This window comes from Zea mays, chromosome 2, assembly GCF_902167145.1.
Source record: "Zea mays cultivar B73 chromosome 2, Zm-B73-REFERENCE-NAM-5.0, whole genome shotgun sequence".
NCBI lineage: Eukaryota > Viridiplantae > Streptophyta > Magnoliopsida > Poales > Poaceae > Zea > Zea mays.
In genome coordinates this window covers 217,952,445-217,977,690 of record NC_050097.1, presented here as the reverse complement: position 1 = coordinate 217,977,690, position 25,246 = coordinate 217,952,445, and the positions used below count along the sequence as shown (strand labels likewise).

Below are 25,246 nucleotides of genomic sequence, written 5' to 3'. Positions count from 1 at the left end.
GCTCTAGAACTAGAACTACCAGCAAGGTAACTTTCAGTGCCGGCCACACGATAGATAATACTAGTGTATGCAATTCGCCTCCACACGAATATAAAAGACGCGCTCGTGCTTCACGCGTGTACTCGAACCAATCCAAAGGCACATGTGTGTCTCTACTTCTACATGCACAAACCGCAGCATCTTTACATGGAGGTGAGGCGGCCGGCAGCTGCTTTGACACAGACGTGGCGCAATTGGTACCTCCGTACCTTATTATAAGGCAAAATGAAGCACACTTGCTTCCTTAGATGGAGTAAATAACGGATGATTTTGTTGGACCCAAAGCAGGAGAAGCAGAAGCACCACAAAAATAGTGCAGAACGAGTACTCGTAACTATGATCACCGCTCCAAAAATTTGGGACTAATAACTAGATCACATATAACTTTGTGTTTAGAAATAAACAATAATTATATTTAATAAGTATCTCAATACCTATTTATATGATATATAAAAAGTGTATCATAACACGAACAACTGACTAATTTATATATAATACTCGCAAGTTGGTTACAGATAATGACCTCCAGGTAGCATCAGCCTTTATTTTACTGGTTTGTTGACCACCACAAGTGTCGTGTCGGGTTCACATCCGACTGTGCTCTGGCCGTTCTCACCTGCTCCCAAATCAACCTGCCGTTCGGAGTTCAGACTTGAGACACGAAGAGCTTGAAGATTAGGTATACATACATACATATGGAGTGTATATGTCTTTATTATTCAGCACTAGAGAGGAAGTTGCCGGGTCTAGAAGTACTATTTTTTTAAAAAAAAATGTATGTGTCATGTGTGTGAGTGAGTTGTGCTACGACTGCTACTCCACGTATCTCCAACAGCTTAACCATATATAAATTCTACTCTGCGAACAGTTCAGTCTACAGTGTAAAATCGTGTTTTAGATGACTGAACTGCTTGACACGATCTAAGTGCCGGTGGTACAAGATCTGCACACCCACATACTTGACTCTAGCGGCCATCTGTGTACCCACTACATCAGCTCAATCATTCCTCTTATATATCTCTTCTTATCCTAATATATTTAACTATCACCCCTTAAAAAATTATCCTAAATCCGCCACTAATTTCATGTTATTCCAAAGAAGGTAGATTTTTTACATTATTATTTATTATTAGTAGTCCTCGTAAATTCAACAAATGGTTGCGTAACCCTGGTTGAATGTTGAGACGGTTGCCTTGAACGACACACTGCACACAGTGACCACACCACAGGCTGGCTAGGCATGGATACCTACCAGTACCGGAAGATGAATAATTCTCGGAAAGGAAATAGTCGAGGCCTTGCGACGACCTGCTCCCATGCAGCCACTGATGCAATTAGCTCCAGTTCAGACTCGAGAGAGTGTAGGCTAGCCAGTAGGGAAGCCCTGGGTCGGGTCGTCGTCCACCTCGCAGCTGCCGCCCACTAGAGAGTGTTTCCGCGTCCGGCCAGTGACTTTGTGTCGCGGCCTGTGCTATGACCTGCGAAGGGGATGCAACTGTGGCGCCCGTTGTTCTGCTTTGGGGGGGTGCCACATGCCGCCGCACACTGCTTGGCAAGACGAGTAGACGACAACTGTGGCGTGCACTGCGCGTCGTCGAGCAGAGAACAGTGTGGTGTGGGCACTGGTGCTGTACGTGTTGTGATTCATGCGTTCACTTGCGAGCTCACGATGGGAAGCTGGACAGGCCATCCATATCTTGCCGATGGAGACGGCCACATCCACATGGATACGCCCGCGGTCCCGTCACCGCTCGCGACGGCCAAGTCAATTGTGGCGTGCAGGCCAAGCGGTTGGTTGCCTGCCTGCGGCTCCCAGGTCCAGGACCGCCCTCATCTCGTCGACGCTGACCTCCGGCCCTGCCGTGGCTCACACAAACTGGGGACACCTGCTCCCGAGCTCTGCCGTGCAAAGAACGGCCTGAGGTCCTGCCACCGTGTGGACTGCCAAGATATAGCAGCTAGCAGTAATGATACACATTACAATACCAGAATGGAAACAAGTCATGCCTAATTCATGATGGCCCTGTCACCACCAACCAAGGAAAGCAAGGCACAGGTATACAAGACACCAAGTTGTGGTTGTGGGCTGCTTGTGGCAAGACGGAAACACAGATACATGCAGCTGGGGGAAGGCACGCAAGGTAGACGGACGGCTGCCCAATTCCACGCCATATGGATCCTTACCGCTTCTTTACAACAGTTGCTTCGTCGCCAACTGCTTTCTGTCAGCAGGAAAAAACGTAAGAAATCAACAAAAAAGCAACGGCATTCCTGATTCATCATTCCCTAGAGAACAAACAAGCTCAAGCAATTCTTGTAATCATGTCCATGCCATGATATTCAAATTGTAGCTCAGACCGAAGGCTGTTGTTCTTAAATGAAGCGGTTACTTTTCACTGATTTCAGCGAGCCACTGCAGGGTAGTTAGTGGAGCTGGCTCGCTGAAAATCAGTTTCCTGGTTGTAATTCTGTTGTTTATCGCAAGAAAATGAAGAAGAAAAAAAAGAATGTTGCCAGTGCAAAGGAGAGGAAACCAGCTGATCGCAGGGTGTTCAGCATGTGGTTACAAAAGTTTGCAGGACGTCAACCATACCATTACAGTTACAGATTGGTCAGTGGAAGAAACAAATAACGTAGTTGCTTGCTTTATACCTGTCCATCTTGTATCCCCTTTTCAATATCAACATTAATGAAAGCACCTTCTCTTAAGTACTTCACATTTGGGCATATATAACAATCCTGGAAAACAAAAAAAAATGTATCCTCATGTTACTGCAGACTTTTGCAAGCCAGATGTAGTTGACTGGATCATATATGACCATCCTTGAAAATGAAAAAAATTGGAGATAATGTTCTTGGTCACGGAAACCATTACAAGATGAGAAACATATGGACACATGTTCTATTATGTCAATATATAAATCTATTACCACAATAGAAAATTGGCACTTTGCACTACAAAGCTGTCTATATAAAATAAACAAAAAAGCAATTGCACTGCCAAAGGAATGGTAAAACAAAAAATGAATTGGTGTTAACTACTATACCAGTTGAACAATAAGATTTATCTGTCCCTTGTGTTTTTGGATTGTATCAATTTTTGTTGGTAGCATCATGTTTTATTAATGATCTTTGGTGGTAATAAAGCATGAAAGGAACACTTGTGGTAGATCTCCTAACTGTTACGTCAGGTACTTTCTGAGGATCTATTCACATCGCTGCTGCTGCCAAATTCTTCTTTGGCTTTTCATCTGTCTCATATTCTTTTCACATTAATTTACCGGGAGATAACTGCTACTTACCACTTAGTTATTAATTCGGACAGCATTATCGAAGGCGTTTTCAATCTTATCATATCCTGTTGTGTCATGCTATAGATGTTGATATTTGCTTTGATCTTTACCATCCGGACCCTGCTGCAGTGTCCTGATGTTCATGGACCTATACAAAGAGAAGAGTAAATTCAAAGTGAGCAGGAAAAAGATCATTACATAATAATTGTAAAAACTAGCCATACCCAGCCTCCATTTCTAAGCATGTCAAGGGAAATGAATAAGAACTAGTGAATGGTGCGCGCCCTGCGCGCGTTGTAAAATTTGATTCTAGAATACTTCTAGGTAGAGAAGGGACAACCAAACCTAAATTATTGTATTTCACGATCAGTAATATGCATGGTTAGATGAATATCGAAACAGTAAACAGTATTATTATAAAAATATGTGAAAAATGACAATAGTCGAACATGTCTTCAGCTGGATTATGTTCACCACCTTAATAATTGTTTTTAACATTCTACTGCCTTGGAAGCACCGGACCTTGAGGTGTATATATACGCAAAAGGAATAGACCGTTGTTGCGAATATTCTAGGAGAATAGCTGTAAGGGCATGGGCATTGTACAACAGATAGATGTCATATATTACAATAACCTATCCGCAACTTCAAACTTCAGTTTGAAGTACAGTCAACGAAATTACCATCTCATATCCATGTGCGGGCATAGGTTCGCATTGATTATGGTGTTCCTGTACAACAAAGAAATTTTGGATCTTTTAAATATGAGGTATAAGAAGTTCCAAAAGGGTAGATGCAGACCTTGGAGACTTGGTTAAATATGGCGATCGAAACGCCAACGGCGGCAATCTCCATCGAACCTGCCCATCGACCAAACGGACGCAGATGAAATTTAGCAGCAAACTAAAGTTGCTGGCCCTATAAACAAAAATAAAAGATATATGAGTGCAAAAATAGGGAAAGCGGAATAGTGAAACAGGCCACTATGGTACACGATTCGACCAGAAGGGGAACGATAACCGTCTCGTCATCATCATCAAAGTCGAATGAGAACAAAACAGAAAGGATGCCGTTGGCGTATACGCTGTGAATAGGTCCTGTCTGATGCAACCCATCAGTTGTAACGAGGAAACGGCAGGCCGCGTGGAGGAGGATTCAGGAAGAGGACGCTTTCAGCAGTATGTACCATAAAATCTATACTACTTATTAAGAAGGTAAGAGTAGTCTGCCTCCCTGTCGTTCTGCCGTTCTGCCATCCCTCAATCTCCACCGTCCATCCCACGTCACTGTTTTTCGTGCGTCGTCCGTCAGCCGCGTGCGTCGCCCCTTCCCGTCCACGCGAGCAACCACCTAGCTCCCTCTCCTCCCTCCCGTTCGCAGTTCTCCGCACGTTGGCAACCGCTCCCTCCCTCCGCCTCCACCTCCGTCGTCGGTGCACCGTCCCCCTTGCTCTGGACCTCCCCAAGACGTTGGAGTCCTCCGTCCCCACGCCTCGCCGGACCCGCCATCACCGCCTCCCCGTTGGGCCACGAAACCCTAGCAGCGCTTGCAGCCCCTGGATACCGTGCCCTGCTCCCTCCGACGTCGTCTTCTCGCTGGGCCACGGATCCCCTCCGGATCGACGGTTACGTGGGCGTCCACAGGGTGCGTCGTGCCCCCGCCCCCGCACATCACGCCGCGCCCGTCCTCCGGAAATGACGTCCGCGCCGCCCGGCCCGCCTCCTCGCCTCTCCCCGCCATCTCCCCTCCCCTCTACACAGCGCTCACGGAGGCGTCCTCTTCTAACGGCAGCGACGACGAGGTGGTCTGGACTAAGAGCCTGATGGAGGACGACCTCGACTTCGGATTCCATCGTCCCCGCCCTCGACCCCAGCATCCGCTCCACCCCTACCATTCGCACTGGTCCACACTCGGCCGGACCTAGATCGGGGCGCTCAGACCCCTATCCGGATCGGATCTCACGCGACGACGGAGATGATATCGTCGTCATCGAACGCGGTAGCGGTGCTAGAGCTGCAGCAGTCCGGCTTCGTCACGGTCGTGCCAACTATGGCATGGTCGTTGGCTAGGACGACGAGCGTGGGCCGCCGTGCACGCTGTCTCTCCACGGCGCACGTCCCTACGACGGGGAAGCGGGAGCAGAAGGGCCTTTTCGACACCATCTTCGGCGCGTTGTACAGGGAGGAGCAGATGCTGGAGACAAACCCCATCCTGAATAAGGTGGGGAGCAAGAGCAAGCCCCCCGCTGTCATCGCTGCTCCGGCGCCCAAGAAAGCCGCCGAAGAGAGCGGCAGTGGCGGGCTCAGCCTGGGCAGGTTCTTCTCCAGGCCCAAGAAAGGGTGAACGTTATGTAGCTCCGAGTGAGAATTTTTTTTGTGCTATTCCTGCTTTCTTGCTTTGCTTGTAATCCTCAGATAGCGCTGGTTGAGAAGAGCCACATCACAATGAGAGCAGAGCACCAGCGTAACTAATTAATTCCTTACTTTCAGTTGATCTTGCCCTGTGTTCTTACACTACAAGCTCACCCCCCGGGAACTCTCTTTTGGGGATTCTAAAAGTTCACCTAATATGCTAGGTTGTGGTATTATTTTAGATTACATCTGATTAATGATTTTTCAACTGATGGTGTACATTTGTTGCATACTGGATTTCTAACCCTGTTTAAATAGGTAGCAACAGTTTGGATCTTGTAATATATGTGTTTGCCTGCTGCTATTTATGTTGGTAGACATATTTGCCTTTTAGCTCTGTTTGGATAGGAATTTAGTTTATTATTTACTGCATGTAGTTTAGTTTACTATTTACCGATCGCAACCAAAAAAGCGAAATAAGCCACTAGGCTCTACATATCGATTGAGTGTTGCTTCGATTATTTCATTTGTACATGGCTAATGAAGAATCGCCAAATTAAAAAAACAAGGAGGAGGAGGAGGAGGCAAGGAGGAGGTATGCATGCAAAGCCTGCAAACCATGTGCCCTTATGCAGACTTGTGATCAAATCACTAAACTTATAGTTAGAACCCCAATCCATTGCAAATTATCTTAGGATCAGTATGTTTTTCCCCTTTTCTGTAGGGGAGATGCTAACGGGGACATCAAGGGCTTCACTGCAAGAAGGTATCTGTAATCCTTCTACCAAGTTTCATAATTTACATAGTTGGATTTTGTCATTTTGATGTTGTGTGACATTCCAGTAGCTTCATGAGTCATTGTTCTCTTCTGTGAGTATGGCAAATATTTGATTTATGCTTAGTTTACTTGCGTCCACATGCTGATGTTAACAATCTTGTAAGCATGAATGATTCTTCGATGCAAATTCAACCAATTACTAAATTGTATATGTCTCTGAGATGCCTTTAGTTTATTTTTTCCCAGTGATTTAAGATTCTGGCTTTTTGTTTAGTTTAATTTTTAAGTGATTTAAGATCCTGACATTTTGCTTTTTGCTACCAGGAAACATATATGATATAATTGTTATTTACTTGTTTGCTGGACTATATGAAGCAATGGCTTATACCTAAAGATTCAAGTTACTCTCGCAGGGTTCCAAGCTAAGCAGCACGGTTTTGCTCTCTATATTAGGTAAAGGATCTAAGTTTCTTTGGTACTGATGGCCTTTCTACCTCTTCCTGTATGCATACAATTTTAGTTGGATTTATAATTTAGGTGGAACGCTTATCTTGTTTGTGAAATTTTACCAGTATAATTAGTTACCGTAAAATGGATCTTAAATGTTTATAGAATGTATTTAGGTTGTTTACTCAAGATCAAGCTCTAAAGCTCGTCATCTGTATTCTCTGGAACTCAAGACAAATGCACATCCTGCCAGAATACCGTGTATCCATTGGAGAAGGTACAAAAATGTTGTTTTATTTTTGTAGCTCTGGCAAACAGTAGCACACAAATACCAGCGTGTCAAAGATGTGTAAGAAAACAAGTTTAACAACATGACCATATAACCGCAACTGATGTTTATGTTATTCAGACGTCGTTGGAAGGTGACTCAACGGGATCATGTATTGTAAGATCCATTTCTCGCAGCTGTTCAAGGAGAAGGGCAGCTACAACCACCTCATCTAGACGGCCAGACCAGGAAGAACGAGGTTGTGGAAGCCACACCGACACCACCGGTGGATGCAAGCATGACTGAACCGGAAGCAGCCCCGGAATTGGCATAGAGCGAAGATTAGCAATAACACGAAGAAAGATGAATGAAACATGGATTATCATGGTTTTAGTTTCAATACCAATATAATGTTTGATTATTTATTCTAATGAAACTCGAGGATGCATAAGACTCAACTCTGAAATTACTACAATTTTGATAGATATATGGGCATGACAAACCCTCATTATATGCCGATGTAGCTCTTAGTTTAAACTCTGTACCACATCCAAAACCTCATGGTCATCAAGTTATAGGTTTTCTGTTAACTGGCTATTGCCTGATATTTGGATGTTGATCTCTTGTCATTTCCCAATAGCTATGTTCTCACCACTGGTTAGATAATTAATATATCCAATAGATATCTGCTTGATATAACAGAAAGAAAACAAGTTACTTAGCATCTAACCATATTAAGCAGATATCTATTGGAACTTGAAGATCTCTATGGAACATGTGATGTGGCTCTCATTTAAGTTCTACGATTTTCATTGTCGTCGTGTTCTCTAGCGTTCTCTAAACTCATATTCACACCCACCTAACCAACATAACATATATATATTTGTATTTTTGTTCTATATTTACTTTGTGTGGTCGTTGATCTGTGTAGGCCGCGTCGTGGTTCATCCTGATGGGCTCATCAATTGGATTCGTTGTGTGGATCAAGTTAGATTTTCCCCACTGGTGGTACTTGCAGTCACAGGAAAGCAATAAGCTAGATGATCCATCATGCCTGCTCTTTCTAGGATATTCCATCTAATCATGGCTCCCATTCCTTATAGGTATCTAATTCCAATATTGTATGTCTTGGTTGAACTTGTGAAGGCGTTGCAAGCACATATCATTAACTGGGATATTCATATGTTTGATTAGGAGATCGGCAATACCACTCAGGTGCGTACATCAAACTTGAATGAGCCAATGAGGAACTTGGCCGGGTTCATACAATTTTGTCTGATAAAACCGGTACATTAACCAGAATGAAGATGGTCAAAATCTTGATGTTTTCTTTGGTTGCATCCGCATCCTGGACTATTCCTGACAGCATCTGAACCAATATGCTGTTGTGGTTTGTTGTTATTTTTTCTTATTTAGTAGGAACCCAAGCGTCCATCTAATGGGTGGCTATTAAAATGCTTGATATGTTGTAGGTCACTTTCTGAATTTAAATATCCATATCTACATGGCATTTGATCTCTACTGTTTTATTTTTTAAAGAAGGCACATTTAGTATAGATATAGAGGTGACATTGTCAGCATTGGGCTTGTTGGTAGCTTGATATATGACATGATCAATGCAGTTATTTTGATCCATTACCGTTTTCTATTTTGGGCGCAGACAGGTAGGATATGTACCGTTTTTTAAAAAAACTTGTGATTCTCTTTGGAATTATTTTTGGCTAAGCATGTACATCAAGCCATTTGCACTCAGATTTTGAATTTTTTTATTAGCTTAAAAATGTTAAGAAGCAAATTGCACACCTGATTACTTAGTGATGGCAACATGCTTGGCCTGTTTGTTCTATCTTTTTCAATGCCACTACTTTTTTTGGCTTCAGCTTGCCTATCCTTGATTGTTCTTTGTTCCAACCAAGCAGCATCATATTTGATAGGCTGGCAAAAAATGGAAGGATGTATGAAGTTGATACAACTAGGCACCTGAATGAATGTGGTGGGGCGGGCTTGCGAACATTGGCACTATCATACAGGGTCCTTGATGAATTAGAATATTCTTCTTGGAATGATGAGTTCGCTGGATCCGAGTGATCTAGATCCAGTAACCTCCTATGACGCTTAGTTTATAGTCAAATTTGCATCTGCGAGTGTATCTCTGCTAGCTCTTAGCTGTTGATTTACTAGCTAACATGTTGGTTTTGCTGATCCGCAGGCTGGTCATCAGGGCATGGAACGTAAGGACCACCACACAATTCATCCCGAGTTCCCGACCAAGGCTTTCAAGGCACACAAGGTTTATTACCTCAATGAGGTAATCATATTTCTAAGTGAAACATCGAAATTGTTCATCAAGTCCAATTAAGAAAGGATTAGGGAAAAGTTAAACTTATTATGTTAGAGTTTGCACAAGCAATTTGTGTTGAGCCATTGCACTTGGGCTATTTTTCAGTTGTGTTGGTGTTTTCCTCCCTTGAACACGCTGTGTTGAGACATTATTAGAATTTATTTTCTGAATGAACAATATTTTACCTAATGCTCACTTTGTGAATGAGAAATAAACTATTGTTGGTTCTGTCATTATATGGATTTTGCTTTTGACAACTATTCTTATAATTTAAGTCATATTTGTTCTTGTCATTATTATGTGGCAACAGTCTTGTATCTGCAACAAAACATCATTGAGGGCAACAAAATAACTTGGGTTTAAGCTCACAAATATTTCAGGTATGAGGTGTACACGATATTACTTTTCTACTAAAAGTCAGGAGTCTGTCAACTCCTGATCACCCATTCTGAAAACTGTGTGGGTACTATATTCTTGTCTTGTCCTTTTAACTGCTCTCATTTTTAAAAGTTGATTAACCCTGAACCGTGTTAAGCACACTCTTAGAACTTCAAGTTGCTAATTTCTTAGCTAATGAACAGACTTGAGAGCAGTTTTCTGCCATCCTCTCAGAAACTTAGGCTCCATGTTTCAAATCCGCCATGTGTTTCTTTTATTTGTTTGTTGGGATTTGAGCTTCTCACAACCTCATTGTATATATACCTCTTTGTTGTTCAGTGAAGTGTACATCATTATATATACCTTCTCAATTCTCTAACTCCCGTTCCCATGCCGGCCTCCCCTGGTACCCTCTGTTTCCCTGCCGCCACAACCCATCTCGCCTAGCGCCGCGCCAGGCCGCTCCCTCGCCTCCTCTCCTTCTGCCCCTAGCTTCACCCCATCCGTCGTCCGATGCCAGCCGCCAGGAACCGCTCGGTTCTCTCGCAGGGGAGCCAGAGTTACAAGAGCGCGAAGGTGGCAGCGAAGAGGCTGGAAAAGGCAGCGCTCTCCTACAAAGGGGACGAACGGGTGCAGCTGTTGCGCCGGTGGCTCGTCGTGCTCAAGGAGACCCAGCGCGCGACCACGGTGGTTCGGGAGCCGCAACTTGGGGACAATCCGGACCAGACTGCGCCCCTGCTGGTCAGCATCCCTCCCTGGCTACTCGCTTGGTTTGCAGAATTTTTTGGATTGCATTACGTGATCCCGACTCATTAGGCGCCGAACCACTTGTGCTCGCGGGAGTTGCAGGATTTGTACATCGATTACGACAGCGGTGCGGAGCCGATGAACTTTTTCCATGTCTTCCTCTACAGTCAAGCCCTCGAGTGTGTTGTTCTCTCCTTGGTGAGTTGGATTTGTGGTTGTTCAATTTGGTGTTGCAATGGTCTCGTTGTCGTTGCCACCATGTAGCCATGTAGGTACCATTGTTTGGTAATTTCAAAAATTTGACTCGTCTTCTATGATCAGATTAGGGAAGCCCCAACTGAGGAAGAAGTTTCACTGGTCTCAGAAGTTTTTGGGCAAGTTATTCGACCATTTGATGTCTTGTTACTTTGTTCTTGAAATTTTTTGTTCATATATGATCGTGTCTGGTTCTCACATAACAAGTCTCGAGTCCAGTGTACAAAAAATGTGCCATGTATTACTGTATACATGACAAGTTCATTATCTTTTGATTGTCTTTACAGATGCCTGCCCCCTGTACTACATTTAGAACGTTAATATGAGTTATAAACCCCTTTGAATTTTTCCATGTTACCTCTATTCAAGCAACATATAATGCTATGATTCTTCATTACAGAATGTGCCTTTCGGGAGGGAAGGATGTGCACAATGCACTCTTAAGTAGTGTAAAGGACCTGGCAAGGTTATTCTCAAGTTATAGTGACGAAGTGTTGGTATGAATTTTCTTTTTTGTTTTACCAGTTCTCAGTATTAAACCATGTACTCATGTATATGAGTTATTTGATCGTTTAGCTATCTTCATAAATCATGTAAAATGTACTTTCTACCTGGTGTTATTAGATGGCAGCAAAAGCATAAAATGCATCAACTGCAATGTTGGCTTCTATGTTCTTTTCCAGGCAAAACGTGACGAGCTGCTTCAGTTTGCTCAGGGTGCGATCTCAGGGCAAAAGATAAATGCTGACATTGCAAGGTTCTGTCTTTTCTGTTGGGCAGTTGAAGGTGTTTGTAGTTCCATTTTTGCGTGTCCATGTTTACATGCTTTAAAAACTAAAGCCTCTTTTTTCTTGATTCCAGATTAGATAATGAAATTACTCAGTTGCAACATCAGATAAGTTCAATGGATGCGCTTCATGCTACATCAATCGTCAATCAGAATAAAAAAGCTCAAACAGCCACTGAGGTAGCCCTTTTAAAGTTATTCAGCCTGTACAACTGTGGGTTATCCTTTCCTTCAATAGATGAAATGGAGCACTGACACACAATCTATTTATAATATTGATTTGTTTCTCCTAGATGTAGGGGTGGTAATATTGTCTAAACTTTATGCATATAAAATTTAAGGATCAAATCAGATTAGGATCATGCTCTATTTCTATTCATTTTTGAAAATCCTATATAAGCATGGTGAAAGTTGAGAAGAGATATTCTCAACAGAAACACCTTTACCATGGAGGCCATGGATTTCCTATAAACAAATAGCTCCAGTGAGTAAAATTATAAATGGGTAGTCATAAGACGTGTAAACATACCTAAAGCAGAGCATATAGTTCAGGAATATTCTCCACAAGTGTCTCAAATAATCAGATCCAAGCAACCATGAGCATGACAAAATTAAGTATTAGGTATGTATTGTTTCATTTGATAATTCTAGGATGTTTGTACTTCACATCAGAGTTCAGTTGTTTCAACATCTTTGTTTCTCTAATGCAGCTACTACTACATCCTGAATCTGATGATTCAGCTCAACTTTCCTAGGTACAATAGAATACAGAAATGTAAACCATCAAATTTGTTTTAAATTGTTGCTTCTGGTTGACCTCGATTTTTTTTCTGTGCACTTGTGCAGATTGAGACTGAAAAGCTGCTAGCCCAGTTAGTTGAGACTGAGATGAACAAACGTTTGGTATGCTTTCTTTGGACTCTGTTGTACACAAGCAAACAATAGATCTTTATCACTGTAAGTTCATAATGTTCTCAGCCATTTTTGCAGAAGGAGGACACTTACAAAGGAAAGAAGTTTAATGCAATCTGTCACTTCTTGGGCTACCAAGCTAGGGGAGCACTGCCTTCAAAGTTTGATTGCGATTATGCCTACGCAAGTCCCTCACCAGCTCATTTAATAAAGAATATTGATTGTTGTTGGTTTAACACGTGGGTTATTGGTCTCAGGTTTTGGGGCATGTGTGCTACCACATCATAGCTGCCGGATTGAACGGATAACGGATACATGGCTACAGTGAAAAATCTTAAGAATCCAGTGAACAAGTGGCGATGTGGTGCGACTCCTATTTCGGTAAGATTTGTGTTGATATGCCTAATAGTTTAGGAAAAGTAAGAATGTAGCGTCTAACCCATGTCTATCCCTGCAGTCTATGATGACTGTGAAGCGATGATCAAGTGATTGTTTTATGTCTGTTTTATATGCAAAAAATGTAATCAAGTTTTACCGAAGATGCTACCAAAAGTTTTTTCTTATGAATTTTAATTACTGAATCTAATTTCTGAATTGCCTTGTGTCTTTACTCTAAATGATAGTATTACTACTTTATTCGCTTGATGGGACGCAAGGCTTCTCATGTGGCATTGGAATGTGCTCTTCAATCACATCCAAACATGGTATGTTTTTTCCTTACTTGCATGTGACCTGTCACATTTTTTTCTCACATGGATCTGTAAGAGCCGCGTGAGAGGAAGCTAAAGGGTTCTGGCTTAAGCTATATCAGGTCAAATTTTTCACCATTGAACCAACCTCTGTTGCGGCAATTTCCAGGTAGGCTCCGCATCCCCTCCCGGTTGTGTGATTCTAGCGGCAACGGTGAGGTGACAAACTTCAAATATAAACATCACTATGTTAGGAGCCAAGTCAAATTGTCAAAAGGCAACAAACACTGCTTCAGTAGAAAATAGAAATTGATACAGGTTTATATTTGAAGTTTGTGTTTAGCACACAGTGATGTTTATATTTGAAGTTTGTCCTTTTCTTTGAAGCTAATATTTTGTGAGTCATTTCATGGCTCCACGCCGCCCATGCCCTGGCCGGCCGACGATGCCAGCGGCAGGTGGCGGCCTACTAGCTGGTGGGTCGGGCAAGCGCAGGATGGGCTCCTCTGATGCTGCCTCTGATGATATGGACCATGGCTACACGATATCTCCACAAGATACTCCTCAATTTCTTCGTGCCATTTGACATTCCTTTTTTTGTGCTTCGGACCATGGCTTCGGTTCTTGTGTGTTTTGTTTCCTTTTTTAGAGTTCTTTTTCGGTGTTTTTTGGATAGATTGTGCTCTTTAACCTATGACACTCGCAACTGAACGGTTCCATATACTTTCAGCATCGGCGGTGTGCTCTTTGCAAAGCCTTGGAGCTGCCTCTCCTGTAAAGTCTGAACTTGCAGAGATAGTCCCACAAGAGAAATCACCAAAAGGTAATGCTTCATTTTTCAGGTCATCATCCTTCTTGCCATTTCTCCCCCGTTCATTTTTCAATGGATGTGGCTCAGTATGCATGTGTTCCATTGTGATTTTGTTGTTCCATAGCTTCCATTCAACCAATGCCACCGAGTCCAAGGTATTCTACCTCAAGATGAAGGGCGACTACCACAGGTATACTGTTATCGCTAGCGGATCTAGACCATGCAAGTTGTGGTTTGTAGAGATCAAAACTTAAGATCTGTGTATACATATTTGTCTAGATAATGGGAGTGGCAGGATGCTGGTTTTTAGTAAGGTTGGTTGCTTATCTATGAATTTGCCTGTATGATGCATGATCCTATGTTGTCTCCTATAGTACATGGTTGAAATATAAATTTGTGTTCCATGTTTTTTACCCGCCCCCTACACGTATCTCTTGGATATCTGATTTCTACTCACGATGATTTGGCATGTACCTTGCCGAGTTCAAGTCAGGTGCATAGAGGAAGGATGTTGCGGGGAGCACCATGAATCCCTACAAAGCTGCTCAGGTTTCCTCTGACTGTTCACCATTATTGGAAGCAGGGCAGACAGAGAGCCTTGGAATCGAACTCTTGGAGATGGTGCCTAGCAGGGAAGAGGAGATTAAGTTGAAAGAATACAGGGAGGATGTTGTGTCAACTTTTGTAGTTGATGATTATGTGAGACTTCAGTTTAAGGGCTCAACTTTTACCGGTTCTTGGAAGTCATTTAGTAGCCCTAAGATTTCATCAACATTCTTAGTAGTAATTGCTATAGTATCAAATGGGATTGTGGTACGAGTTGCTCGAGTACTAAGTACTAACGTTGTTGTACATTGTGAAGCTAAGTGGGTAATATCAAAAGGGATTAAGATTTATGTGTGGTGCTTACTGTATTTGTTTTTATTATTTTATTGTGCTTTATACATGTACCGTCATTCCGTCATTCTTACTCTGGTGTTTTTTAATGCAAAGTTTGACACAATATATTTTTATACGAGAGACCGAATGTTACTTCGATGTGAAGTCCACCAATACTATAGTTCAAATTAAGTCTAAGATCGGTGCTTTAGAGGGAATTGGTAAGAGCCAGCAAGCACTTTTTTTGCTGGAATTATGGTAGCAATCAGGTTTCAGATTTCTATGAGTTCGGTGAATAAAATGAGCTTATGGGTGTTGTCAATCTTTTTTAATTTCCTGAAGTTATGATAAAAATATATAGGGTACCTATTCAAATAATATGGTTGTTAACTGCCAAATATTTTTATAACAAGTTATATTGTATTATGCAGTAGATAAAAAAGAGAATAATTTGTGTAATTGTTTTGCTAAATTCTAATAGATAGTGGTTTAGCTAAAACATAATTATCTTGATATAAAAACTACTACATTATCACTTTTATGAGAACAGTGTTTGTTCCCTTCAAATTATACAGTACGGTAGCATAGTTGTATTTTAGCAGGTGTTACTTCATAAATTGTTCAGTAGAAAAGAAGTGGCTCGTCAATCATTAGGAATGTACTGGAGCTCACCAGTTGTCTTTTTAAATAGTTGATTCACCAATTTTTCTCGTCAATGATTCATATCAACGGATGTTTGAGAGGAAGATTGGTCGTCTTAGTACATTGTTCCTGGCCATGGAGGAAGGCTTCCTCGTGCTCGTGTCAAGCCTGTGAGAGGCCCAACCGGACCTCGCAATGGCTAGGACGTGCTGCCTCGTCGGCGTCATGCACGATAGAACCCTTTTCCTCGCTAACCTCGATGACTCTTATTGCCCTCTAATATTAACTTGACATTCTCTAATATTCGTGTATTGGTTTTTGGCAAAGAATTTATAAGATATTAAGATTGTTTTCATATAATCGTTGTACAATACCATTTTATCGAATAATTTATGTGTCGTTGCAACGCACGAACACTTGACTATTACCATGAAGATGCATATGGCACTGAATTATAATGGTTACCATAGATAAATCAGCTTCATTTCAATTCATCGGATCATCAATATTTCACCAAATGTTACCACTGGTAACAAGCTAAGGATATTCACAGAGTCAGTAATATTATACAAATCAAAGAATATGCAATCAGTGACCTTCCTGGCTAACTGGGATGTCAATTAGGCATCAAATGTTCTGACACATGCAAATTGAGGGATACTTCTAAATCTCTCCAGCTCTAAAGTTCAATGTTAGTAGTAAGAACATCCAAATGATCGTTACCCATATTTCACCATTCTAGCTCTCTCGAGGATGTCACTCAAGTAAAACAACAAAGCAATATTTTACCCATCTTTCGTCATTCTAGCTCTCAAGTGACATGAAACAACAAAGCAATATTTTACTCTAATGCATGCTTTATAATAATTTTTATGCTAGGTCCGCTCCTCTCGACGTGCGGTGGGGTCTGGCCCACCTCACCGGGCCGGTGGGCCACGGCATCGCGGGCTCCTCCGATCGAGGATAACTCTGAGGGCCGCGACGGCTTGCTCTGGTGGCGCGACCTCGCGCGCTGCCACACCGGTGAAGTCTCCATCGTCGTCGCTCAGATCAAATAAGTGCTTGAGGACCTTTTCTCATAACAATATATTACATATTTGTACATAAGTTATCGTTGTATTATATATTTCCGTTGCAACGCACGGGCATTCACCTAGTATGAGGTATAAGAAGTTCCAAACGCACTGTTAATGTTATATAAAAAATAATAGAAACTATGCACTAATTGCAGGAAGAGAAGCGACATGTATAAATGAAAATATCTGCATTTAAGGATGTAGATTGCAAGACAAATGTTTTTTACCCCAATCTAACGTTACACAGACTTAAGTTGTTTTTAATTTATCGTAACTGCTCAACCTTTTTAAATTTCTAGTCAATTAAAATATTATATATATACTTTCTTTCTGTATCTAGGTGTCGATTTGCTGAAGAATTTATTTCTCAATGGAAATCAGCTAAGCTTCTCTAATAGAAAAAACATCATTTCGATGACATTACAGTTTGCATGCGGTGAGACGCAAAGTTATGTAATAATCAACTATTAGAGAATTATGTTTGTAGGTATTAAAACATAGGGGCACTATAATGCTTTGATTAACAAAATCCAATCAACTGTACGTTTAGACATTTTTTGATAAGGAAGTTGTGTTTCTTTTAATGTGTCTTTGAACCTGACGATTTGTAAGTGTCAAAGAAAATACCTTCATCTTGTCATGTAAGTGGATCTGCATAATCGAATTTGTTTGAGCCTGTGACAATATTTCTTTCATGAGGAAGTTGTGTTCCAGAGATTTGCTTGAGCCTGTGACAATATTTCTTTCATGAGGAATGTATTAAGGAACAATATTTGTCATGGTAATTGGTAAAGTAAATGTTTAAAGTTAAAAAGAGAAAAAAAGGAGTTGTAAGAACCTTTTCGTTGGCGTTTCTAATGCGATGGGGGAATTTTCAGGAGTATTAGATGGTAAAACATTTGTGCTCTGTGGTGTGGTTTAATTGAATAGTTAAGTGTGGTGGAACATAAACTTGCTGTGTTAAGTTCATAAAGCATACCTCATGTGAAGATTCAACATCTATTTTTGAGTTCCTTTGCTATTGATTTACGCTTTTGTAACAGAAAAATGAATGGTATCAAATAAGAGTATATAGTAGAAGCACATAACAGTGAGATGAATAAAATGGTAATGCAAATATGCTTACACACTATTGTCATCATCTGAAAATGCAATATATTTAGCAAACTGCAACACAAATAGTGAGTTAGAAAGTTGCACCATAAATGGAATTTAAGTGTTTCTTTGTCAGGAGAAAAACTTACATGGGTACATCCAAATCCATGGCTTTTTCTATATTAATTGTCAGTAAATCTTCAAGCAAAATATGGGAGTATTTTGCCGGAGTCATGGTATTGTGTGTTCATCTGAGGTGATGAAACCTACTTTATATCTTATACGATAGTATGTACAAAATTGTAAAAAATATGATGAGATAGAGGTGTAGAATGTAAAATTAGAAGGGTCTAAAAATTAGACCAATTACAAACACAACAGAAAAAGAAATATAAAGAAAAAGAAAAAGGAGAAGAAAGAAAGCAAACTAGACCAACCTGCCCCCACAATCTAAACTTAACCAACCAACACCCTTCCCTAATGAGGTTAACTACTGAACTCACTCCTAGATCCCTACATGACACCTGGAATGGGAGCTGTAATAAGGGCAAGATGTTTGGCCCCCGCAAAATTCCAAATAATAATTTCTTCTTCAGCTCTTCTGATAGCACCCTCCATGCTAGGTGTAGCTCTATCAAAAACACATCCATTTCTGTGGTTCCAGAGAGTCCAAAGCCCAAGGGTAATGGATTAATGAACCACCTAGGGAAAGAGTGACAACAGGGGATCCATTCAATCCACGTCTGGATTAATTCCACCTGGGGATTAAATCCATGCCTACCGAACATGGCCCGAAGAGGATGAAAAGGCAGGGAAGGCGGTCCATGAAGCATCAATCAACTTATTAGTGACATGGGCACATGGCATTGGCTTCATGTGTGGAGTGCATCCATTTAATTGCTTTCATGAATTGCTGTGATCTTTCAGATCTGTCAAACTCATAGCTTTACAGGTGCTACAGATGGTAAAAAAAGATTCTACAGGAAAACAATCTAGAAAATAACAGCATGGTTAAATGTATTTAGAAACAAATGGAGAAAACCTTTCTAAACATGAAACTTGAAAAGCAGGGAAATTTTCAGTATGATGCTATATCTCAAGTAACCGGAAGTTAAAACTGTTGATGTAACACTTTGAACAAAAGAAGCATTTTCAGAATGCAGACTTCTTATCTGATTATTTGCACAATACAAAGGCTAACCTGTATCGGTCACACCCTCAGCAGTTGTCCACGGATTTAACTGCCACATTTCAGGTTACTGCTTTCCATTCCTTGTCCATAGGATGGCAGTGTGGAAGTGGAGGAAACAAATGGAGCAAACAGTGTGTCCTGCACTGGAGAGCTCAGAGCCATTCAGCCATCATAGAGAAGTCCCTTCATCAAGTTAATAAATCTCTGTGAAAATTATGTAATTATGTTACACCCTTCGCTTTCTGAGAATCATCACAATCACCCCTGTCATTGCCAATGCCCAAAATGCAACACAGCTTTCCATCTGGAGCAATGCCTACATGACGCATACTCTCGTACATCATACAAGCTTCCTTCTCATCCCCCATTTTAAGGTATCCAATAATGAGAGCTGTGTAGGTTACTATAGTAGGTTTAAGCTTTCTTTTTTCCATTTCTTCCATCATCAAGCGTGCAGCATCCATTGCAGGAAGTTTACTATAGCCATCAATCATACAAGTATATACAAAAGCATCTGGCAACACACCGCTTCTTTCCATCTCTTTGAGCCATTCCATAGCAGCCTTCATATTTAAACGTCTACAATAACAAGCAATGATAGATGTGTACAAAACATTGTCAAGTAACAGGTCTTCCCCAATCATATCCCTAATCAATCCCATAGCTTCAGGAAGTCTATCATCATTACACAGCCCATTTATGAGGCTAGAATACGTAAATATGTTAGGTTTTACACCTTCATCCAACATCTTATGGTACAACCTTAACGCCTCCTGCAACTTCAGAGCTTTCACGAAGCCCTCAATAATAATACTGTACAGGACAACATCAGGAACATAGCCCCTCTTTATCATGTCCGCAAAAACATTCCACACACCACTATATTTGTTGGTCTTGCAAAGGCCATTGATCATAACTCTGTACATGCAAAGGTTTGGGACGATTCCCAATGACTGATGCATTCTATCCAGGAATAGGAAAGCTTCACCAACTAGCCCTTGTTTGCTAAAGCTGTCAACTAGGATTGTGCATGTCACGATGTTGGGAGACAACCCATTTTCAAGCATGAGCTCAAACACTCCCAATGCATCTTGGAGGTTTCTATGTCTACATAATGCGTAGATCAGACTGGTATAGTTGTAAACATCTGGAGCGATATTATGATGAATCATGTCAAACCAAAGGTCAGAGATGGCCTTGAGATCTAAGTGTTGGCAACAGCCATGAAGAATGATGCTGTAATTTATCTGGTCATGCTCAAAACCATGGTCTTGGAGATTCTTGAAAATCTTCAATGCCAATGCAACCTGTCCAGTTTTGCAAAGGCCATGCAGAAGTGAACTGTAACTCACTTGATTAGGACATATTCCATTTCTTGCCATTTCTTCAAGCATATCATAACCTTTCAATAAATCCCCTTGTTTGCATAACCCATCAACTAATATGCTGTAGCTATGGACATCTGGTACATACCCACATTTCTTCATTCCATGAAATACCTCTATGGCTTTGTCAACCTGACCTTCACAACAGAAACCATGAATCACAGCATTGAAACAATAATTGCTGCAAGGGCCTCCACTCTGAGAAAGAGTTTGAAGAAAGTCCCATGCAGATGTTACCTGTCTGGAACGGCAAAGCCCATAGAGATAAGTTCCATATGTTGTAGCGTTTGGTCTCACACCATTTGATTCCATTTCACAAAGAAGCTCAAAAGCTTCCTCCAAGCATGATCTCTCTCCATGTGTGTACATACTCATCAAAATTGAATAAGAGCAGACATTGGGTGAAGGACCACAACTTTTCATGTCATCAAATAAGCTCCTAGCGTACATGATTTGATTCCCCTCAACTAAACACTTCAACAAGAAATTGCACAAACGTCTGTCAACACCAATGTTCTTGGCCTGAATATAAGTGAGAAGAGCGTCCTCAAACATCGAAGACTCTACAAAAATACGGATGACTGCAGCATAAACTTGTAACAGGGTCATTGACTGACCCAAATTGCTGACCAACATAGGAGCCAACTCAAACAACTCTGACCCAGCATTTCCACAGTAATCAACAATGCTCCGAATCAAGCACCGTACCTCTCTGATTCTCCGTGGCAAGAATGCCTGCATGATCAAAGCAAACAAACCAACTGATTGAGATGACCCGTATAACCTCACACACTCCCTGAAGCTTATATTTCTGGCAGCGTCCCAGTTCGAAGCCCGCAATGCTTGTGTGATCAAGGGAAGCAGACGACGACTTCTATAATCACCGTAAGCGAAACTCTGACTGGGCTCTTCATTATCAGAGCTGTTCAACCAACAAGCCTGAGAGGAAAGGTGCGTCACTGGGCAATAGCTCCTGATTACACGGGCTTGGTGCAGAAACAATGGGGCCGCCCGGCGCATAGACAAGGGATGCTGATCCCCTCCTTACATTGACAGTACCACCAGAAGCAGGGATGAGCTGTGCATAAACTACACTTCATGGACCAATCTTACTTGCAAGCCGATGAAAAGGACCACCTGAGAGAAAAAGAGGTTATAGCTTTTGAATCACATCAAATTCTCGTCAAAGAAATCCGATAAAAAGAAACATGGTCACCAGAACTGTAAGTGATCAATAGCTGCAACTAACTCATGTTTGAAGCAAGAGATCCAGCCTTTCTACTCCTAAAAAAATATATATCTAGCATAGAAGTTTCTCAACAGCAGACTGTAGACTAAGACTAAGACAAAGAGCATCATAAAAAAAAATGTCACCAGGTGGACCGTACATTGTTGGGCAAACGCTCAACTAACTGATGCAAGTAACCCAAGACCTAGATGCAAGCCTGCAAGTAAGCACACACTTTTGACGCTCTTAATCACTGGAATGATATGTTAAAATGCTCCACAGTAGAACTAAAAACAGAACACTATACTTCAAAAGAGAGAGAGAGAACACTACATTCAAATAACACGACAGTTAGCGCCTGCGGACTGCTGAGGCAACATCCAAGTCCGGTAAAGGTCGGAGCGGCAGCCGGTGGGGGGGCAAAGCACTAGACGGCGCTGCCGCGCCAGGTGGCCGGGGATAGCCTGTTGCGGCTGCCGCTTGCCGGGGGACTACCCGTGGCCGCCGCCTGCTGGGCTGCTGCGGCCGGGCCGGAGGAAGGAGCCGGGCAAGCGGGCAGCCGGCTGCGGCTCGCACTGGCGCTAGGCGGCTACCGACTAGGGTCTGGCGTCCGTGACCGTGAGGGTGAGGCCAGCCGCAGCCGGCGCTAGGCGGCTACCGACTAGGGTCTGGCGTTCGTGACCGTGAGGGTGAGGCCTGCTCGGGCAGGCCGGGCGGTGCCTCCGCCACTGGGTCTAGAGGGAGGACGGCGTGGAACAGCGGCGGCGGTGGTGGTGCGGGTGAATAGCGCTAGCGCCGCTGCTAGCCTGCTACGGAGTTGGGTGATAAGTGAGATGAGTCTGCTGCGCTCACGGCCCGTTGGGAGGAGGCGGGCAGGAAGAACCAGGCCGCGAGCGACGTGTGTGATTGCCAAATTGCGAGCCCAAATGGCCAGACAGAGAAATAAGCGAACGCGCTGCACTGTGGGCCTGTGCCTTTGCGTTGCGGTGCTTCATTCGTCAACATCTGAACCCCAGCCTGTTCCTAGTTCCCATAGTGACATAGCTGCGCGATCTCATCTGATTATCTCGCTGATTCATCGCAGATATTGCTGGAAATGTTCATCCCGATTTTCAGCATGTTTGCTTGGCTTTAATTCGTACCAACTTCTACTAACATTGTCTTTGTCTCTATGGATTGCAGCCGGCTTTGCAAATTGTGTGTCGAGCAATGCTATAGGTATTCAGCATAGTTGTAAACATATGAATGCATCGAATGGTTTAGATACATTGTCATACTCGAAGCAGTTACCTCGTGTATCAATCAGAAACCTACACCTAAAAACCTGACTCAAATTAACAAAATAAACATCATCAGAACTAATCTACGCCTAAAAACTCTGCCAGGTCTGCAGCATAAAAAAAACACACGCTCCGATCAGACGGATCAAAATCCTCTCCAAAATCTTGAGCATGTCGTTGCCTGGCAGTCAAGCCGGTCAGTCAGTCGGCATCTGAATCACCAAATTTCCAGGGTGACATAGCTACCTGGGCTCTCCTAGAACACCGCAATTCGTCCATTTCTCGATAGTTTTATGCACCAACGACGAATGATAGGTGTTCATACCATGCCCAAACATATTATTCCATAGCCAGGTGGGGGGGGGGGGGGGGGGGGGGGGGGGGGGGGGGGGGGGGGGGGGGGGGGGGGGGGGGGGGGGGGGGGGGGGGGGGGGAGGGGGGGGAGGGGGGGATTATGAAAGTTTTTCGGAATTAAAACCCAGAAGCGGTTCTGCATCCAGTTAACGATCTGCGGAAGTGCGGAGTGCAGATGACAGTGCAAAATTAACCGTGGAACGTAACAGTGGCGGATCCAGGATTGATCCAAGAGGGGGGCTGCTAAGCTAAGACTATAGATTTTTTTAAACCAAACAAAAAATACAATTGATGTTTAATATGACACAAAAACCAAGATATAATTTAAACATTCAAGAAATATATAGTCTAAAAATAAGTCGATACCAATTCTAGAAATACAATAATCTTGCACGTACCATGAGTTGATGTTGCGAGGTAAATTTATCTTCCGAGTTCTTAAGCCTCGAAAATGTTTCAAAATCTTTTCATCTTGAATATCTACAAACATATCCTATAAACATGGGATTACTACCAAATAAATAATCAAATCAAAACTTTAAATCAAACTCAAAGCAAACAATAGCACATGTTTCACCTTCACTGCTTGTCTGCTTCACAAATCACAGTTAGGGTCACAAATCACAAATCACAGCTTGTCTGCTTCACAAATGTGCTTCACAAACGGCGGAGCGGCGGCTGGACAACGGCGTGGTCGCAGGCTCGCGGGGGTGCTCCGGGCGGGGCGAGCGGCGCTGCGGGGTGCGGGCTGCGGCGGGGCTCCGGGCGTGGCTGCGGCGGGGGTCCGGGCAGGCTGCGGCGGCGGCGGGGCTCCGGGCGAGCGGCGCTGCGGCCTGCAGGGTGCTGGCTGCCGGCTGTAGCTGGAGGGTAGAGGACTAGAGGGAGGATGTTCACGGGACTGGCTGGAGCTGGGCGGCTGCAGCTAGGCGCCTGGGCGGTCGCGTACTCGGAGTGGGCCTCTTCACTTTACTGGGCCACGACCGGGGCTGGTCGGAGATCCTCCCCTGGAACGTACAGTAGCTAGGAAAGAAAGAACACATGCATTGAAAAAAAAATAGCTGCCAGTGGATGAAAACCAAATGCTAGCTTTCAGTGCAATTTACCCCCATGTCTTGTACGTACTGCTCCCGGTCCGGTGAAGGATGAGCAATGCCCTGTGAGTATCCGAGCAGAGCAAGAGGAGGACGATGATCGGTTCCAGGGTTTTGAAGGTGCCATGTGATTGGTCAGTCAGGACGCCGCCGACTTGGCTATGCACTAATGCACCTCACTACATACACAATTCACTGGGAGTGAAAGAGAAGAGGGTGGAGTGGCCTTGGATGCAACCAGCCTCCCCCTGAATTAAATAGAGTTAGAGCTATTTTGGGAGCTAGAAAACTGAAGGAAATTAGAGGGGCTAGAACCTCTTAGCCTAAACCCAATGCCGGCTAGATTGATGGTAGTGGCCAAATTGCACAATCACATCCAGTTACGTTCTTACATGTACATGGGACTTTAATTTATTTTATCTACTACTACTAATCTAATCGCGGCGCTCTACTAGTTAATCCGGGCGCTTAGGCGGGGAGGAACCGGTCATTATACTAATCGTTGCCCGGTGCCCACAGGGACGAGATCCCAGTTCCAGAGGTGGCGCATGTCTGCTGCAGAGGCTGCGGCTGCAGCTGCCTGCCCCACTTTCTTTGTAGTAGATGAGTATGTTTAAGGCAATCTGGACACAATTATGCATGGAGCTTCTTTTTCTCTACCATGTACTTCAACTGCACTTCGCTGTAGACAGCCTCTGCAGTTTTTCGAGTGTCACCCTCCGCATCAGATGTTCATCATCACATTCAGGAGATGTCATCGCCTCATCGGACGTGTTTTTGTCGGACGCCACAGCTTACGGCACTAACAGAGAACATCACACTGTTTGGTTGTATGAAAACTATGACAGCTATCGCGTTTGCTAGTGATTTCTTTTCCAATATTTGGGCGCCGATTCTTTACACCGCAACCACGGTACGGCGCTGCACC

At 43.0% G+C, this 25,246-nt stretch overlaps 3 protein-coding genes and 1 pseudogene across 35 annotated transcripts; 3 read left to right on the top strand and 1 right to left on the bottom strand.

Moving 5' to 3' along the window:
- Positions 1–1,976: 1,976 nt before the first annotated feature.
- On the bottom strand, positions 1,977–24,234 carry LOC103647847 (pentatricopeptide repeat-containing protein At1g63070, mitochondrial). 32 transcript variants are annotated; one of them, XM_035965500.1, is made up of 12 exons: positions 23,805–24,234; positions 23,626–23,720; positions 18,990–21,502; positions 17,938–18,039; positions 17,820–17,860; positions 17,673–17,724; positions 17,321–17,421; positions 4,134–4,250; positions 4,016–4,063; positions 3,342–3,480; positions 2,692–2,778; positions 1,977–2,261 (listed from the first exon to the last, which is right to left on the bottom strand). In XM_035965500.1, the coding sequence occupies exon 3, from the start codon at positions 21,383–21,385 to the stop codon at positions 19,202–19,204; it is 2,184 nt and encodes a 727-aa protein (XP_035821393.1). In that variant the 5' UTR covers positions 21,386–21,502; positions 23,626–23,720; positions 23,805–24,234; the 3' UTR covers positions 1,977–2,261; positions 2,692–2,778; positions 3,342–3,480; positions 4,016–4,063; positions 4,134–4,250; positions 17,321–17,421; positions 17,673–17,724; positions 17,820–17,860; positions 17,938–18,039; positions 18,990–19,201. The 32 variants fall into 32 exon arrangements, with proteins under 32 accessions (XP_035821393.1, XP_035821388.1, XP_035821386.1 ...); XM_035965495.1 differs by having other exon boundaries at positions 4,016–4,250; XM_035965492.1 differs by having other exon boundaries at positions 1,979–2,261; positions 17,820–21,502.
- Positions 5,307–5,774, top strand: LOC118476260 (uncharacterized). Its single transcript, XM_035965094.1, has one exon. It carries the CDS (start codon positions 5,307–5,309, stop codon positions 5,673–5,675), a length of 369 nt encoding a protein of 122 aa, XP_035820987.1. The 3' UTR covers positions 5,676–5,774.
- On the top strand, positions 5,774–12,357 carry LOC103647845 (uncharacterized). The gene is made up of 5 exons (XM_020548626.2): positions 5,774–10,636; positions 10,745–10,840; positions 10,964–11,016; positions 11,298–11,394; positions 11,581–12,357. Exons 1-5 carry the CDS (start codon positions 10,409–10,411, stop codon positions 11,761–11,763), a joined length of 657 nt encoding a protein of 218 aa, XP_020404215.1. The 5' UTR covers positions 5,774–10,408; the 3' UTR covers positions 11,764–12,357.
- LOC103647846 (protein phosphatase 2C pseudogene) lies at positions 13,519–15,005 on the top strand (annotated as a pseudogene). Its single transcript, XR_563087.3, has 2 exons — positions 13,519–14,108; positions 14,221–15,005. The product of XR_563087.3 is annotated as a protein phosphatase 2C pseudogene (transcript).
- Positions 24,235–25,246: the final 1,012 nt, after the last annotated feature.